Source organism: Lolium rigidum, chromosome 1, assembly GCF_022539505.1.
Source record: "Lolium rigidum isolate FL_2022 chromosome 1, APGP_CSIRO_Lrig_0.1, whole genome shotgun sequence".
In the NCBI taxonomy this organism is placed as follows: Eukaryota; Viridiplantae; Streptophyta; class Magnoliopsida; order Poales; family Poaceae; genus Lolium; species Lolium rigidum.
Genome location: NC_061508.1, coordinates 258964661 through 258983425, shown reverse-complemented (window position 1 = coordinate 258983425; position 18765 = coordinate 258964661). Strand labels below are relative to the sequence as shown.

Here is an 18765-nt window from a genome sequence, read left to right as displayed (position 1 = left end):
AAGTTTGGTTAAACTTTATTGGTTTGACTTTAAAAAAATTATGAGTCTTAAACTTTTGGATGGAGGTAATATCATGCAATCCATGCATTCAAAAATATCTGATGTGGCACACTAAAATTAATGACGAGAAAGATTGTTGTGCTATCATAGGTAGATACCGTATCGTAGCACGTAGAACTAAAAATGAAAATGTCAAATAGATCTTATGCACATATTTGGCATTGAGATACTACAAATCAATAAATATAAAGAAACTATGACACTACTATATGATACTATGCGCTGTAGATGTAGTATCAAACACTAGTATCATATGCATGATACTGCTACATGATAATGCGCATTATGACTAGTCATAGAGGAAACAAATTGGAAGATCAGTTTAGTCAGCGTGAAGAGATGAATTAGAACCATATGATGCATCCCTAGGTAGCTGGGTCAAATCGGCTCCTTTTTCTTTTAGTACGCTGTAAAAAGACGGGAGGGGTACCTAATGGAGAAATAGACTAAAGATCATCCTGCTCCTTGTTCTATGAGAAAATGCTTAAATAAAATGATCCTGTAGTCAGATGTTTGAAGCGCAGCTTTAGTTGCAAAACATCAGTGGTTGCTTGTCATGGGTTCTTTCTTCAAGTTCTTTTTAACTTGGATATCAGATTGCTTTCCCTTTTTTTTCAGCAATGCTTTGACAAAAAACAAAAACCATGTTCTGTTATCTGATGATAATGGAACTCTGAGTTGTCAGTCGTATGAAAAAAAAGACATGGATGCACAATATATATTTATATGCATCTAACATTTCTGCAACTCGATCACAGGTACAGGTCAACGTGTCCCTCAAGGGGAAAACAAAAAAGGAAGCCTACTAGCAACGTGCACATCAAAGAAGCCAGCTAGGGACAAAATAGAAGATGTCAAGAACATGTGAAGTGACTCACCTGTTACTGAACGAGGCATACCAAAACGGCAAAACTTCTATGTTTAAAACACCAGCTCGACTCCTTACTACACGTCACGGACAGGCGACACAAATAGCTAGCGCAGTAAGCATATCAACGGCCCGATGAGTCGTCGCCGACACCACTATACATGAGATACAGACCCACGACAAGATCAGGCCTATGATTTCCACACTGGTCAGTTACTTCAGCAGCACCTGATGATATCTTCATGTTGCTAGATCTGTGGGCAGGGCAGAAGAGAAGACTCGGCTCTTTGCCTTTGTTGCCTACACATACATAGATATAGAAGCTTAGAGTTTAAACAAACATGAACGTAAATACAAACACACGGACTACTTACGCAGATCAACCTAAATAGTCCGCTAATGCGAAAATGCATAGCGAAGCAACAAGCTCTGCATAGATATGTATATATATATACCTCCTTCTGCCAGTCCGTGCGCAGTGTGATGGCCAGGAGCATCAAGACCTGCACCGTGCTGCCGCAGATAATTCCCGCCCAAAGGCCCTGATCACCCAATATTTTCACTATTAGTTGGTCGCCGAACACAAAAGAGGTAATACTCGTGGAAAAAAAAAATCTCGAGGAGGATTAAGCACCATTCCGCCGATGCGCAGGATGAAGGCTAGGAGATAGGCTGCCGGTATGCCAACAAGGTAGAATGCGCCGAGGTTGATGCACGCACCTATCTTCTGCCATCCACAGCCTCTTGCCACACCTACAGATGGATTAATCCATGAGACGTCTCCATCTACTACCACAACTGAGGAGGGAATTCGGTCATGGCTTGTATTGTATATGCATATATCTGGTGTTACCTGAGAGAACGGACTGAATTCCGTCGAAGAAGTTGGAAACTGCAATCAGCATAAGCATCTTCGCTACGTACGCCACGACCTCCTCCTCGTCGCTGTAAGCATGGCCCCAGATGTGGCGCACAGAGACCAGTAGTACACTCATGATCAGCCCTTCCGATATGGCGAAGAACAAAACCGCGCGCACGGCAAGGCGGGCGGCCCGTGGTCGGCCTGCGCCGAGCTCGTTTGAAACTCGAGTGCTGTATCCGTGATGGTCGGATCATGCAAGAAACCATGACTCCATGAGAATGACCGCACCAACAAGTAGTAGTATGACGAATCAATGAGATAAAAATATAACTAGCCAGCATAATTAATTTGCTTGGGTGGTTTGCTTACCTTATGGCGGCTCCGAGGCCGTAGGGTATCATGAATAGTAAGGTCGCCGTGTTGAGGCTGTCGTCAGGGGAAACAGAGGAGACAGATTTGAAGACACGAATACAATTAAGAGAGAAGAATATATCGCAAGCGATGACATTTTCTTACGTGATGGACAGGACGGACGTTTCCAGTTTGGGGTTTGGAAGAAGCCCTGACAGTAGCACCAGGCTCTCGAATGACCACCATTCTAAGCTACAGTATATGCCAATATATATCAACACATGGATCTATATATGTTGTAGGTCAATATAAGTGATCAACATATCCAAGAACTTGTGGGTTCATGCAGCTGGAGCTCCAAATCTCACTCACCAGAGCATGAGAGCAGATGGCACGGCGAGCCTGAAGAAGCTGAGTAGGTCATGGAAGGCTTCCACGGAGAACCCCGTCCATGTCTTGTTGCAAGTGCTCGACACCCTCACGTACACGGCCAGAATGACCACGCTAATCCAGTAGGAGATGGCGTTGCTAAGAGCAGCGCCTTTGCTGCCCAGCCCGAGGCCATGCACCAGCAGCCAGCAGATGGGGAGGTGGAAGAGCGCCGTCGCGGCAGCACCCATCATCACCGGGAGCACGATGTTCTGCGTTTGCAGGAACCGGACATGGCACTGCAGAAGGCCGTAGGCGAAGAGCGCCGGGATCATCCACCGCGCATAGGTGCCAGCCTCAATGGCAATGTCCTCGTCCTGGCCGACCATTAGCAGGATGCTGCCGGTATAGAACCACACGACGGCCACCGGGACGCTCACTAGGGTGAGTATAAGCATTGCCCGTTGCTTGTAGATGCCAAGGAGATGGTATTGTCTGGCTCCGTATGCTTGCCCGCACAAGGTATCCAGAGCAGTAGCCATGCCTTGCTGCTCATGAATGTAAAAATATGTTTGGAATTATTATTACCACGCCTTCCGATCAATAATCAGAGTCGTGGTTTTGGTGTAAATATATTTTGAAAAGAGGATGCATGTATCTCATCGATTGGTGCACCCACCAGTCATTAGTAAGGAAGTTAAATACACCAAATGATAAATTTTGAAGAGTAGCAAAAATACAAACACATCCGACTCAATCAAAAAACACAATTCGGAAGAAAAAAATTTAGAAGACACGGAAAAAGTTCAAAGTGGAAAAGAAGTGACCCAATATAAAGTGGACTAAAGCGGAGGCGAGATAAGTTAACTTTGATTTTTCTTACCATGGTAAACATGGACCGAGTGCAGTTGCTACTATTTTTTTGATATGATATAAGGCACTTTACCGCAACTTGCACTGAGTGTTTTGGTGACAGCACATTAAATAACGATTTGTTTGAAATCTAAACTTCTTTTAAATCCAACGCTGGATTTTGAGGTGCTGTGCTCGAAATATTTGATAGCAATGTGGGATTGGCACTATGATAATTACGAAAGAAAAAAAAATGTATGTGAGGTTTGAATCTCCGAAGAGTAGTTTCTTAACCCTCTTGTACACTGGGTGGAACTGTCCTTGTTGAGCCAGCCTAATCTGGCCAAGCCAAATCATCCCGAGAGACATGAACAAAAGGGAAAAATCACTGAAATTTTGGTAAAGTTTGTACTTTGTTCATTGTTACTCCAAGAAAACCGATGTAATCAGAGGTTCAACTTTTTTATTCAACAAGACTGCATCGGAAGGGCCTTCAACTCTCAGTTGCCCAGTAAAGTAAATCCTCATATACTCTGTTCTAACAGGATTTAACACAACAACTGAGATCGATGAGCTCCTAGGCATTCAAAACGATGACATCAATTAGGCGTTTGCTCCAGTACAACCCCCCTTTCCAAACTCATAGCAAACTCAAACACAAGAACGGTTGAGATCGCTTGATACCCCTTCGTCATTAAAACATAACGGGTGTATAAAACCCGTATGGCCCAAATAAATTGTACAAGCTGCAGGGTACGTATAGGTACTCCGTCGTCGTTTCATCCAAAGTGGTTTTTCCGGGCGGTGGCATTCGTGGCCGGCGGGAGCCAGGGCAACGCAGCGGTGTGCCTACGAGTAGGCACAGCTAGCGGTGATGGCCAGCCCAATCAGGTCGTACGGCTGCGTGTAGCAATGGTGGCGCGGTGATGGTCGACACGATCAGACTACGACGACATGCAGTAACGGTGGCGTGGTGGTTTGCAGAAACGGCGGCGGCGGCGCGGCGGTCCGACAGACTGTCCGGCCACCCACTCGCCGGACTGGCTGGGCTGTTGAGAACGAAGGCCGCCGGACTTGTAGCCGGTCTGGCCAGCCTTGGTTTACACGGCCTATGACCGGACGTGGTCTGTGAGGGTTTGGAGATGCGAACGTGTGGATCGGCTGGACGACGGCTGGCGTCTACGAACATGGAGGTGGAGATCGGCTGCACATATAGATCGCGAAGTTGTTGGTGGCTGTCAAATATATATGGTATACCCATACATGGCTGTATACTGAGTTTGGGTTTGGATTTGGGCTTAGGAGCCCAAACTGAGTTTGGGGTTGGGGGGGGCGTACTGGAGCAGACCCCCATCAATTAAGCCAAACCTTGAACGTGCGAACGACAGGGAGTTCGGGCTTGCTATGCAAACGATACACGCGCACATGGCTGGCGAACTCCGGCTGCGTGAGAAGGCTGGGTACCGGAGAGCGCAGCGAGGAGAGCGCTGCGGGCGTGCGCGTGAGCGTCGCCGGCCGCCCATGGCCGACCAGTCCCCCACCCCCACCCTCTCCCCAACACCATCACCGACGGCGAGCCCTCGCGGCCGTGAGGATCGCTGGCGCGGCGGCCGTGGGTCGGACTCGGAGGACACTCCGCGTTCCTTCCGCGACGTGCTGGCCAGTGGGGGCGGCGCGGGGCAAACCGAGGCGCCGGAGTCTTCCCATGCGCGCCGCGAGGTGAGGTCCCTGGTCCGCCGTGAAGAGGCAAGCACGGCCATAGATGAGCTGGATGACTCCGAGGATCAGATCGACGACGAGGAAGAGGCTCCTTGGGAGGAGCCCGCGCACGTCACGCGCAAGCGCGCTCGTGGGCGTCGTGGCGGCAAGCGGGTGGCGGCGAGGGCGGCGCGCCCAAAGCGCGACGCTGGCGCCTACGCCGATTTCGACGGCCTCTACCTGCTTTGTACCCAGCCAGGGCACCGCGCCGCCGATTGTACGACGGGGCCGGTGTGCCTCCGCTGCGGGGAGGCTGGCCACATGGCGAGGGAGTGCTCGCTCCCGCGCCCGCCACGGCCAGCGTCACCGCCCGGCGGCGAGGAGCCTGCGCGGAAGCGCATCAACGACGAGGGCAGAGGCCGCAGGACGGGTGAGGGCGCCGTCGCTGTCCGTGCGCGTGCGCCGAAGAACCGACAGGCTGCCGTGGTGCGACACCGTGAGGTGGCGCCCGTGCCGCGTGACGCTGGCGGCGAGAGGAGGGTGGTGCGCCGGGTGGAGGCCATGGGCAGGCCCGAAGCTGGGCCTCGCCGCGGCGCTGCCGCGCCACCACGTGCGAACCAAGTGGCTGCCTTTGGGCGCCGGGATGGGCTGGATGCCGGGGCTGTCCGCTCGATAGCTCCGGTTCCGGTGCACGCTGAACGGGCTTTGCCTGGGGCCGGTGACCGCGCCGTGGCTCCCGTGCTGCCGGCGGCTCGGCGTGTCGCTGAGGATATCAGGCCACGCAGGAGCGCAGAGGAGCAGGTGGTTCCTCTTGGGCTGCGCGTTCCGGCGGTGGGCGGCGAGCTCGCGCGGCGTCCGGCGCGCTCGGTCTGCGTGCTGCCTCGCACGCCGGAGATGGACGAGGCGGAAGAAGCGCTGGCCAAGGCCCTGTTGGCGGTCATCGTTGGCGTGCGCCGGGCTGTCACGACGGAGGAGGTCGCCATGGCCCTGGAGGACGTGCACGGCCTGGCACCGGGGAGCTTCTCCGTCCATTGCCACCGGCCGGAGGACTTCCTCGTCTACTTCGCCACATGGGAAGACAGGGACCGGGTGCTTGGCGACGGTGTCCTCGCCTCGCCGTACTTCAGGCTCCTCCTCCGTCCCTGGTCGCGGCGCACGCACGCCGCCGCCGGCGGCCTCTGCGTCCACACCGAGCTGGAGGTCGAAGGAGTTCCTGCCAACGCTTGGAGTCTTGCGACGGCGGAGGCGATTCTCGCGCCGGCGGCGTGGGTCGAGCGGCTTCACCCTCTGACGCAGAGCCGTGCGGACATGGGAGTCATGCGCTTCACGGCATGGTGCCTCGACCCCGCGGCGATCCCTAGAGAGGTGGACCTGCACGTGGTTGAGCCCGAGGAGCCGCCCTCGCTGTCGGACTTGGCGGCGCCGTCGCAGGCCATCGTTCCACCGCACGTGAACACACTCGTCTACCCGTTGCTCGTTCATGTCACCACGACGGTCGACTTCCGTCGGCCAACACCGGGCGGCGCCGCGGGTGGAGGTGGCGACGGTGGGCGTACGGACGCCTGGCCGACGCGACGGCAGTACCATTACACGAGGGGCATGCCGGACGTGCTCCCTGGCTCCGGCGGTGGCTGTGCTGCGCCGTCGTCTAGCCAGGCTGGCGGAGGTGGCGGCGGCGGGACCACGCGCACGCTGTCGTCCGGCGCCGTCGTCGGTGACCAGGACCAAGCTACTACGCGACAACAGGTAAAGCGAAACCGTGGGGGCCGCAAGATCAGGGCGCTGCGCGCCAAAGCAACGGCTGCCGTCATGGGCGCCGACATTGCGGACCAGGACGAAGCTGCTGACAGCGCTTCTCCTTCGGATGCTGCTGGCTGCGAGCCGTTGGAGGCCCGCGCTGCGGTCAAAAGTGGCGGCGCCGCACCAGTAGAGGCTCCCGTCCATGCTCTGCACATGGGAGCGGGGCTGCGGGTCGGCTCCGTCGTGATCCTCCCGGAAGCTGCGGCCGCTGCGAGCCAAGGACCCCAGCAGACGAAGATTGCCAGCGTGGACGGATCGGCTACCTGCGTGGTGGATGCGACGTCCACGTCTCCTGATGCCATGTTGGGCCCCATGCTGGGTTCCCCTGATGGCCCAAGCCCACCTGCGGAAGGCCCCCTGCTGCTTCTGTCTGGACAGGCCGCTGGCCTTTCGGGCACGAGGCTGATGCTGGCACAAACGCGGGAAGATTCAAACGTGGTGTCCACGCCGCTGCTACCGGTTCCGGACACGCCACTGGTAACGGATGCTGTCACGCCGTTGGCTGCCCCCTGTGCGGCGCAACGCGATGCTGCTATGGTTGGTTCTGAGGTCGCACACCTCTCCCCGGTTATTCAGGCGGCCTCGCCCATTGCTGACTCTGCAGCAGAGGCGCAAGTGGCTGTTGGGGACGAGTCTGACGATGAACAGGTGGATGAGGAGATTGTTCTGGAGACTCCCCCCTGCGCGTGCCACACACGTAGCGAGCATGGTCCCTTCTCCACATGTCACGACCCCGACGGTGTGCTGCTTCGCTTCACCACCCGTGGTGTTCAGCAGAACACGACAGCCACCTTTCCCCCGTCAGCAGGTTGGCGTGGCGAGACCCAGGACCCTTGGGGAGTTCCTCACAGCCGCGAAATCGCGCTCGGACGCTCTCCTGCAGACCCCGGCTGTCCGACGGAGGCTTGTGGAGCTCAACTTCCAACCTCGTCGCAGCTCGAGGATTGCAGGGCAACCTGGTGGCCTCAATGCGGAGTTGAAGGCTGTTCGGAACCTGATGCGCAAGCTCGGTCTGCTCGAAGGGGATGAGGCGCCGTCAGCTGCCGCTCTAGAGGCGTACCACAAGATGTATGAGCTACCCCTGACAGATGACATGATTGAGGCGATCGCAGAGTTCTACGGGTGGTCGCTTTCGACTATCAGAGGCTGCTCCCCACCAATGCTGGGGATGACGGGTGGTCGCCTCATTGAGGCTTGACCCCCACGGGTGTTCCACGGGTGCTTCCAAGCGTTCCAATGTTGTACGAACCTAGGGTGATGGTGGCCAATGTGCGAGGCCTCAATGATCGCGCAAGGCGTTCCGCTGTTAGGAGTGTAGTGGGTACTACGGGTGCGTCTATCGTGTGTCTCCAGGAGACGAAACTATCTGTTGTAACCCATGCTATCGTTATGGAAGCGCTTAGCGCGGAATTTGATGATTATTTCTGCTTGCCGGCGTCTGATACTCGGGGGGATCCTTGTGGCTTGGGTTAGCCGGGTGGTGCAGCTCGACAGCGCCCACTATGGCAATAACAGTGTCACAGCCAGGGTCTCCCCGGTGGGTGGTGGCACTGGGTGGTGGCTTACTTGTGTATACGGTCCACAGGCTGAGGCTGACAAGGTCGCCTTTCTGGCTGAGTTGCGAGATGTCCGCGGAGGCCACCCTGGACCTTGGGCCCTCTGCGGGGACTTCAACTTGATTTACCGGGATGAGGACAAAAATAATGGGAACCTCAACCGCAGGATGATGGGCAGATTCCGGCGCTTCCTGAATGACTGCGAGCTCAAAGAGATCTACCTGCATGGGCGACGTTACACTTGGTCCAACGAGAGGGAGACGCCTACCCTCGTCCGGCTTGATCGGGTGTTCGTCACGGTTGATTGGGAGGAGCTCCATTCCAGCTGCATGTTGCGCTGTCTGGCAACGGTGGTGGCTGACCACTGCCCACTCCTTCTTGACTGCACCACCAAGTGCACGGGGCGTAAGCGCTTCCAGTTTGAGCACTTTTGGTTGAAGCTCGATGGGTTCGACGAGGCTGTGCGGAACGCCTGGGAGGTTATCGAAGGGGATCCAGATCCCTTTCGTCGGCTCACCGCCAAGCTTAAGCGCACAGCTCGCTGCCTGCAGAGCTGGAGCGACAAGAAGGTAGGGTGTGTCAAACTGCAGCTGATGATAGCGCGGGAGGTGGTGTTGAGGCTGGATGTTGCCATGGAATCACGACGCTTGTCTCCGGATGAACGTCGACTCAGGGCCCACCTCAAACACGCTTACCTTGGTCTGGCTTCCCTCGAGCGCACTATGGCTCGGCAACGGGCCAAGATTGCCTGGCTCAAGGAGGGGGACGCCAACACGGCCTTCTTCGACCAGCATGCGGCGTACAGGCGCCAGAAAAATGTGATCCATAGCCTGCAGGTTGAAGGCGCGGTCATCTCTGACCATGCAGCCATGGCTGAAGCGGCTTTCTCACATTTTGAGGGCCTGCTGGGTACCTCGGTCGACAGGCTGCACTCACTGGACTTGGACTTCCTGGGCACCCACCCGGAGGATCTATCCGAGCTCGAGGTAGCATTCACCGAGGACGAGGTTTGGGAGGTGGTTCGGCGACTGCCGGCAGGCAAGGCGCCAGGACCGGACGGCTTCACAGCTGAGTTCCTGCAGAAATGCTAGAGCGTGGTCAAGGGTGATTTCATGGCTGCCTTTGACAAGATGTACACGATGTGTGGGCGCGGGTTCCAGGGTCTTAACCAGGCCCAACTAACCCTGCTGCCTAAGCGCCCTGATGCGGCTACTTTGGGTGACTACCGGCCGATCAGCCTTATCCACATCTTCGCCAAGCTGGTGGCGAAGACGTTGGCTACCCGTCTAGCCCCCGGATGGATTCTCTTGTGGATCGCAACCAGTGCGCGTTCATTCGTAGACGTTGCATCCATGACAACTTTATGTTGGTCCAGCAGACTGCTAGATTCCTCCATCGGGAAAAGCAGCCGAGAGTGATGCTCAAGTTGGATATTGCTTGCGCCTTCGACTCTGTTTCGTGGGGCTTCCTTCTGGAGATCCTGCGCAAACTCGGGTTCGGCCCTAGGTTTTGCGAGTTGGTGTCCATCCTGCTATCCACAGCAAGTACTAGGGTGTTGCTCAATGGCGAGCCAGGCCCCCCCATCTGGCATCGGAGGGGTCTGAGACAGGGAGATCCCCTGTCGCCATCGCTGTTTGTTCTGGTGATGAACTCGCTCAACAAGCTCTTGGCGAAGGCCATCGAGCTGGGTGTCCTAAGGCGTCTTGCAAGACGAGACTTGATGACTTCGGTCTCCTTCTATGCGGACAACGTGGTGATCTTCTGTCACCCAGATGAGACGGAGCTGCGAGCTGTTCGTGGTATCCTGGAGCTCTTTGGGGTGGCCTCAGGGTTGCATACCAACTTCGCCAGATGTTCGGTATCCCCGATCGGGTGCTCGGATGAGGAGGCCGCTGGCGCTGCTGAGCGCATGGGTTGTCATCTAGTGCCGTTCCCGGTGAAGTACCTCGGCATACCACTATCTATCAGGAGGTTGACGACCGCCTCTTTCCAGCCTCTGGTAGACCGGATTGCCGACAAACTTCCCACTTGGAGGGCGGCTATGATGCCGAGGGCGGTGCGTCTGACGCTTATTCGCTCGGTGCTCGCAGCGATCCCGCTGCACCAGTTGATGGTGTTGGGGGTCAACAAAACCGCTCTGAAGCAGGTCAACAAAATCCCGAGGGGCTTCCTCTGGGCCGGCAGAGCTGATGCCAATGGCGGGCATTGCCACGTCAATTGGGCACGGGTCTGTCGACCTCTGAGGCTTGGGGGCCTCGGGATTCCGGACCTGGCTCGCACTGCTACCAACCTAAGGGTGAGGTGGATATGGAGGATGCATACCGACCCCCTGCGACCTTGGCGCGGGCTGGACATGAACTTCTCGAAGACGGAGTTGGATGCCTTCGCGGTCTCCACCACCATGGTGATCGGGAACGGGGAATCCGCCCTCTTCTGGGAAGACAGATGGCTGGACGGCAAAGCCATGAAGGAGGTGGCGCCTGAGCTATATGCGTTGGTACCAAAGCGCCGGAGAAAGGCGCGTACGGTCCGCCAAGCCCTGATGGACCGCACTTGGATCGCTGACATAGTAGGGGCACCGAGCGCTCTGGCACTATGGCAGTACGTGCAGCTGTGGAGCCGGCTCAGGGATACCCAACTCTCGGCGGATCCGGACAGGATGGTTTGGCGTTGGACGACGGATGGCCAGTACTCCTCCAGTTCTTGCTATGATGCCCTCTTCCAAGGGGCGATAATTGTAGGCTTCTGGAAGTTGAACTGGAAATCCTGGGCGCCGCCAAGGGTGAAATTCTTCTTGTGGCTGGCCTGTCTTGACAGGTGTTGGACGGGGGAGAGGCTGGCCAGACGGGGGTTGCCGCATACCCCCAACTGCCCGCTCTGCGACCAGTCCACGGAGACCATGCGCCATCTTCTCACAGGCTGCTCGTTCTCCAGGATGGTTTGGTTTGAGGTGTTGTCGTGGATCCGATCCACTTCAAGCCCTCCCATGGCTGAGGGCGACTTCGCGGAGTGGTGGTCCCTGGCGGTGCGGACCGCCCCTCGCCAGCTACGCAAAGGCACTTCGTCGGTTATCATGCTTACGGCATGGTGGATATGGAAGCATCGAAACGCGGTGGTCTTCGACAACACGCGGCCTTCGGTGACGACCCTATTGAACGACATCGTGGCGGAAGCGTGGCAATGGGCGGACGCGGGAGCCCAGGGTGTGCGCCTTCTGCTCCCCTAGACTAGGTTTTCCTTTTCTTGGGTCGAGTTGTAGGGCGTGATGTTCGTCCGGATTCGGGCTTGTACATATAACCTTCTTTTCTATCAATGCATCGAAACGCAAGTCTTTTGCGTTTTCGCGAAAAACTCCGGCTGCGTTGAGCGCATGGTCGGCAACTGCAAGTGCAGAGCAAGGGATGGAGGGATTGGAGGCACGTGCAGATTGACTGCCGGCTACCGATACTTGCCCGGGTGTTGGTCGTCTCTCTTGCTGCTGTTCGGCGCTGCTGAGGTCTCGCATGACTCCATGCTGCCGGCACTGTTGTGCTTCCTTTAACAACCCCGAGCCCAACCAGGAGCTCTGCCGCGTTCCCCTACCCCTCACAGACAAGGAATCGATGAAGAGAGTCCTCATCGTCACCTTCTTCAGCATGGGGCACGTGCAAGCGACGTACGACTTGTCAGTCGTGCGCTCGAGACGGGTAGGTTTCGGCGACGGAGGCATCCCCTCCATCTCCTCTCCCGGCGTGCGACCAGACCCAACTCTACCAGTGAAGGCCCTCCTTTCCCCTTCACCTAGGAGGCCCATCTCGCCCAATCAAGACACTTAGTTCCCCTCTCATCAGCGAGAAAAAAGAGGAGGGACTTCCGATATAGAAGTGACTTCACCTTGAACATTGTGTCCCGCGCGCTAAGGACCATCCCTGTCGCGGCCTCCGCCTCCTATCTGTCCGCTCCGTCCCGGTCTCGACAGCCACAAGCCCATCACCGACGAGAGAGAGGGAGGGGCTAAACTGAAAACATGCTAAATTGTTTCGACTGCGGGTTGATTAGTGTTAGCTTTGCCTAGGATCGAACGCACTACCTTGCGGCAATCGACCCGTCCAGCGGCACCACAACTCACCGTATACACGCAACACAACTTCTTGTATACGACTTCGCCGGAAGTTCGACCACGACAGAAACGCAAGGACGCGATTTCCTTTATCCGTCGTGTGCTGACGCGACTAGACAACACGCAATGAACGCAGCAACAAAATTGATCACCAGAGGCACGTGTCTTGTAAATTCTCTTTATTGCTTTTCGTTTTTCTAGTGCTTACAACTTGACAACCACCGCTGCTTATATAGGCACATCCAAGACTTACATAAATTGACTCGTACTAGGACAAACCAACCGACTTAGAACAAAACAAGTAGTACCACGACATAGACTCCTACTAACACACGGATAACCTGAACGTAGTTAGGAAAAACACAGACCAGCTAGCTATACTACTAGGACACGGACGTATACTTGCCCAAACTAGTCCTACCTAGTTTGAATTACCCAACAATCACCGCCTAATTCAAACTTTCGATTTGTTGATTGGAGACAACATATCATCTGGATACCAGCCCGCATTGCCATCTTGACCGCTGCGCATCCATCTTCATGTTGGTCGTCATCTTCTTGTCGAGACACACAAACGACTCCGACACCAAGAAAAAAAAATTAAAGACGTACACGACTCTTAATTTTTTTTATCACTGCTCCATCGTCACAGCATCATCGGCCCATCGTCATCATCGTGGGCAGCCAGGTGAAGTGTCCCGTGCTCCTTATGTTCCTTCCATGGACACTCGCGAGAGAAGTGCCCCAACTCCTGACAGTTATAGCAACGAACTTTTGATATGTCAAACTTATTGTACTTTTGCTTATCTCTGCCTTTGGAACGCGAGAACATCAGTTGCTCTTCCTCCTTGTCACGCTCACGTCCCTTCAATGTCAACTCATAAGTCTTCAGTCGTCCGACACCTCCATCACTGACATTGTCTCCACATCGCTCCACTGCTCAATAGTGCCAACGATAGGTAGAAATTTGTCAGGGACTGCCCGTAGCAAATTTTCCACAACTGCGATGTCCTGTATCTTTGATCCGAGAGCTCTCATCTCATTAACCATGGATGTTAGCTTTAACACAAACTCACCAACCCCTTCTGATTCATTCATACTCATCCAATCAAACTCCCTCCTAAGAGCTTGAACACGGGCCTTCTTGACGCGGTTATCACCGGCATGCATCTCCTTGATAGTATCCCAAGCTTCCTTTGCCGTATCCATCTGAGATATGGTCATGAAAACAGCATCAGGTACAGCTTGGGCTATGGCGGCGAAAGCTTCTTCATCCTTTGTGTCGTCGATCTTTGGTTTGCCTTCGATTGCCGTCCAAACTCCTTGTGCACGCATGAAAACCTTCATCTTTGCAGCCCACACTCCATAGTTGTCGCCTTCTAGCATAGGGTACCGGATGGTCACACCACCATCTCTTGCCTTTGACATGATCCTCTTCTTCGATTTTCCTTCGTCCGTGACGCAACTTGACGGCGACGAAGAATCTTCCAACTCCACCGTGACGCAACTTGACGGCGAAGCCTCGCACCTTAGCTCGGATACCAATTGTTAGCTTTGCCTAGGATCGAACGCACGACCTTGCGGCAAATCGACGGGTCCAGCGGCACCACAACTCACCGTATACACACAACGCAGCTTCTTGTATACGACTTCGCCGCAACTTCGACCACGACAGAAACGCAAGGATGCGATTTCCTTTATCCGTTGTGAGCTGACGCGACTAGACAACACGCAACGAACGCAGCAACAAAATTGATCGCCAGAGGCACGTGTCATGCCTCGTAAATTCTCTTTATTGCTTTTCGTTTTTCTAGTGCTTACAACTTGACAACCACCGCTGCTTATATAGGCGCAGCCAAGACTTACATAAACTGACTCGTACTAGGACAAACCAACTGACTTAGAACAAAACAAGTAGTACCACGACATAGACTCCTACTAACACACGGATAACCTGAACGTAATTAGGAAAAACACAGACCAGCTAGCTATACTACTAGGACACGGACGTATACTTGCCCAAACTAGTCCTACCTAGTTTGAATTACCCAACAATTAGCAAATTTCCGAGGGGCCTAGCCACCTGCTAGGTGCAAAACGGGCGATGTACCATGGTCGTATTTCAATTTAATAGTAATGATAATACTTTCTTCATATCGTTTTAGTTTATTGGGCTCTATTGCAACCTTAAACTACCGACAACAAAGGTATCATAGATAGTATCATGCATTTTATGCATGCAAAAAACAGATGTGATACTGCAATTAAAGATGAGAGAGGTAATAGTAATATCATACTAAAAATAATATCAACCTTAAACTTAGTCAAACATGACATAGTTTGACTTTCTAAAAATAATACTACCTCCGTTTCAAGGAATATGACACACGCTTATTCTAAGACGAACTTTGACCTTAAAATTTGAGCAACACAATATTGATTATATTATATGTAATTAGTATCATTGGATTCGTATTGAAAAGCACTTTTTAATGATACTATTTTCATATGAACAATCTTTATCTATTTGAAGTAGTTCTTGGTCAGATAAAAAAACACGTGAAACGACGGGCTTTTATTCTTTGAAAAGGAGGTAGTATAAGCTTTAAGCTTTGGGATGGAGGAAGGTAGATACCGTATCATAGCACGTAATACTAATTTTTTTAATATCAACTATAAATTAATAAATACAATAAGAATATGATACTAGTAGTGTGGAGATAGTATCCCCTCCTTTCCAAATTAGCATCCTATTTTAGGATAGATGGAGTAGTATCATATACTGGTATCCTATTTTAGGATAGAGGGAGTACGACCATTTGTGATCAGTGTTAGTTGATGAGCGATTGGACCAGAAAATGTTGCGTCGATCCTTGTTTTTGTGTTGATCCTAGCGTTAATTGTAGAGGAAAGGTCAACCATCGCGTGCAGCCCCACGTTCAGCTCACCCGATCCATGCAAAACATGTTCACATGTTGTAGCATGCAGAACCTGTTTTACACGCTATGCTTCCACCATTCGATTCCCACCAGTATCTAGGAAATCAAGGCACTTAGATCTCCTTATTAATTATTAAATTAAGCACATTTTTTGGATATTTTTTTAATATTACTAGAGAACCAATAAATCGATATGGAGGAAGTATGAAAGTTGTCATGGAAAACAAAATGTATTATGATCGAATGTTATGCATCAATAAGAACATAACTATTTCCAAGTCACTACAAAAAATCATCATGTCTAGATAGAACAACGAACATAACAATATATAGAACAATAAAGTTGATAGATCCTTTGGTAGTATAGCTACTTGCAGCGAGTGTGGCATTTTGTAGCTCGAGCTATATGAATCCCATTTTTTCTAAAATCCGAAAATGGCATTTTAAAGGATTAAAAAATTAGGATAAAAAATTCTATAGGTAGACAACGATGTACTCTACGACTGTGAAAAAGATGCAATACAAAAGACTCAATATTTTGGGCTGTGCAAAATTCACAAATCCATGGATCTGAAAATGTGAACAGTGTAGATTTTGAAACCTCTAGCATTTGTTAGAATTTGTCTTTTTTGTGTAGCCTCTAATATAACGTATTTCATCCTGAAATTTTGCACAGTGGTAAAGTACATCATTAGCTACATTCATATTTTATTTAGATTTTTTTGAAACTTTAAATGTTAAATTCGAATTTTGTAAAAACATCAGGATATGTGTAGCTCGGGCTACACTTTAAGTTTCCCAACTTGTGGCTCATTTTACAGCTATATGTAATTCTGATTAGATCTTTTTTTTTTCGAAAAATCCACCGATCTATTAATAATCATCAACACTAGTACAAATAATTCAAAAAATAAAGAAAATTATAAATTGGTACTTGGACCATCTAGCGACGACTACAAACACTAGCACGAGCCGAAGGCGCGCCGCTGTCCTCGCCCCTCCATCACCGGAGTCAGGCAAAGCTTGTCGTAGTAGAGCTTGTTGTAGTAGACAGACGGGAAGTCATCGTGCTAAGATCCCAAAGGACCAGCGCACCAGAGCAGCAACCATCGCCAATGATGACAACCGTAGATCGGAAGAGACTGACATGAAACCACACCAACAAATACGAAAACCAACCGGAACCTAGAAGATCCGACGGGTACACAACTCCACGCGCCCTCCGTCAGCGCTAGATGCACCACCGGAGCGAGGATAGAGCGGGGAGGACCTTATTCTGACTTCAGGATGTAGCCGCCACCTCACCATCCCAAAAAAGAGACTGAAAAACAAACTAAATTAACAACGAAAACTCCCCGCCGGCGAGGGATCGTGGTCCACCACACCTCCAAGGCCCCAAGGCCAGGAGACGGAGCGGACCGGCGGTATCGCCGGCGAGGAGGACGGAACCTAGATGGGTTTGTGTCTTTTCCGCCGCCTCCTGGGCACGTACCGGTACCGGTTCGTATACGACTAATTCTGATTAGATCTAGCGGCGGAAAACTCCAAAGATCACATGATGCATTCATACGGCGCAGACCGCAGAGCATGCAGCTCATATATAGGCGCAACGACAGTCCAACCGATTGTGAATACGTGAGGGCTTGCTCCTTCTTATAACTTGGATATATATGAATATATATGAAAGGGTACATATGAGTTGGTATGATTCAAGCAGGGCAGAAAAAACAAACGCGAAATGGTTACGTACGTACCATGAGGCTGAATCCAGTTACTGCGGCAAAGGAGTTGGCCAAGGAGGCGCCGGCGAGGGGCAGCTCGCCGAGGTGGCCGACGAGCATGACGGAGATCATCGGGATCAGGTTCTGGAGCAGGCTGCCGGCGATGAGCGGCCCGGCCAGGCACAGCTGCCTCTTCACCTCGTCGCTCACCGCCAAGCTCTCTTCCTCCTTCCACTCCGGGCTCCTCGGGAGGAAGGTTTCCGCCAGGCTTGTCTGCTTCTCCATGCTGGATTCCGGCGCGGCGTTTTGGGTTTTCCCCCTCAACCGGCCGGACTTGTTCTCTACTCGATCCCCAACTCTAATAGACTGATGAAAGATTCTCTTCTCCCCAATTAACCGGCCTTGTTGAAAGAGTATGTATAGCTTTGCCCAAGAGTTCGTGCAAAAGAGTGGAAGGATTCCCTCGTGTTCTGAGTTCTGACGGATAGCGCTCGAGCGCGTTTGGGGTTTTCGCTCACCGGCCTTTCTCTACACCAACCAATTCGTACTTCTACGTTAATGGAGGGCATGTGCTGCATTAAATGCACATATTTTCTCGGGATATGGTATATAAATGAGTGTGGCTGGAAATCATCAATGCGAACAGTAGTTAGGAAATAAAACAAGAAGACTAATTCGTCACGGAATCAGCAAGATCAGCTGCTCTAACCATCCGCGTGCATGCAAACATGTTCTTCATTTTTGGTTTATTGTCCTTTTTCAGCTTTAATCATCCGCTTGTTCTTGTTTTTCATGGCAGCGTGACCTTTGGATTTGTTCTCTTTCTTCTTAGGCGTGTTTATGGTTTCTACGAGGATTACAGCTTATATTTTGTCTTTTTTGTTTTGTTTGTTCTAGACATGAACGGCTGTGTGCAGTGCATCCTTTTTGTTTGTTTTAGACATGAACAGCAGCACAAAGATCTGGAATTACCACCATTCCAAGCTGCAGTATATGCTTAAATTTTTTAACTAAGCGTTCTTTATCAATAATAAACCGTGAAGGAAGTTTGTCTCTGAATAAAAAACAGAAGATAGTTTGCCGCCGGTGAAACACAACCATCACCATGCATTCATTGGTTGCACAGATCCGAAACAAGCATCTGCCCAAGTCATGCAATCAGTAAATATTTATTCAGCATGGGTGAATACATAAAATTCATCATGAAGATAATACCCTGCCAACTACTAATTTCATGTTTTGGCCACCAAAGTTTTTCACAAAGAAGGATGCACATATACATGATTCATCTCGGTAAAAGAGTTCCAAACAGTTGTGACATCATGAATATTCTTTTTATTGTAATATTTTAATGGGAAAATAGGGAGGCATGTTCAAGCGGCGAAGAATGATAACCCCAATAATGGGTGTCCATTAGTGTACAGGGAATCACCTTGACCAGTTAATTCATTTTTTTTTTTGAAATGACTAGTTGAATTCAAAGACCAGCGATTCAGCAAAAGAAAGTTGTGGATCCACTCCAGTATCGCATTTTGGATTAAAGCTGCAGCAAGTTCTAGGTTCTTCTTCCTTGTTATATTTAATCCACGA

At 51.7% G+C, this 18765-nt stretch overlaps 1 protein-coding gene across 2 annotated transcripts; it reads right to left on the bottom strand.

The window, feature by feature from the left end:
- Positions 1 to 798: 798 nt before the first annotated feature.
- On the bottom strand, positions 799 to 17637 carry LOC124683569 (protein DETOXIFICATION 16-like). Of its 2 annotated transcripts, XM_047218060.1 has the most exons (9): positions 17509 to 17637; positions 17209 to 17462; positions 2514 to 3058; positions 2307 to 2393; positions 2160 to 2216; positions 1782 to 2020; positions 1563 to 1681; positions 1384 to 1470; positions 799 to 1228 (listed from the first exon to the last, which is right to left on the bottom strand). In XM_047218060.1, the coding sequence occupies exons 2-9, from the start codon at positions 17458 to 17460 to the stop codon at positions 1169 to 1171; spliced, it is 1446 nt and encodes a 481-aa protein (XP_047074016.1). In that variant the 5' UTR covers positions 17461 to 17462; positions 17509 to 17637; the 3' UTR covers positions 799 to 1168. The 2 variants fall into 2 exon arrangements, with proteins under 2 accessions (XP_047074016.1, XP_047074015.1); XM_047218059.1 differs by having other exon boundaries at positions 17209 to 17637.
- Positions 17638 to 18765: the final 1128 nt, after the last annotated feature.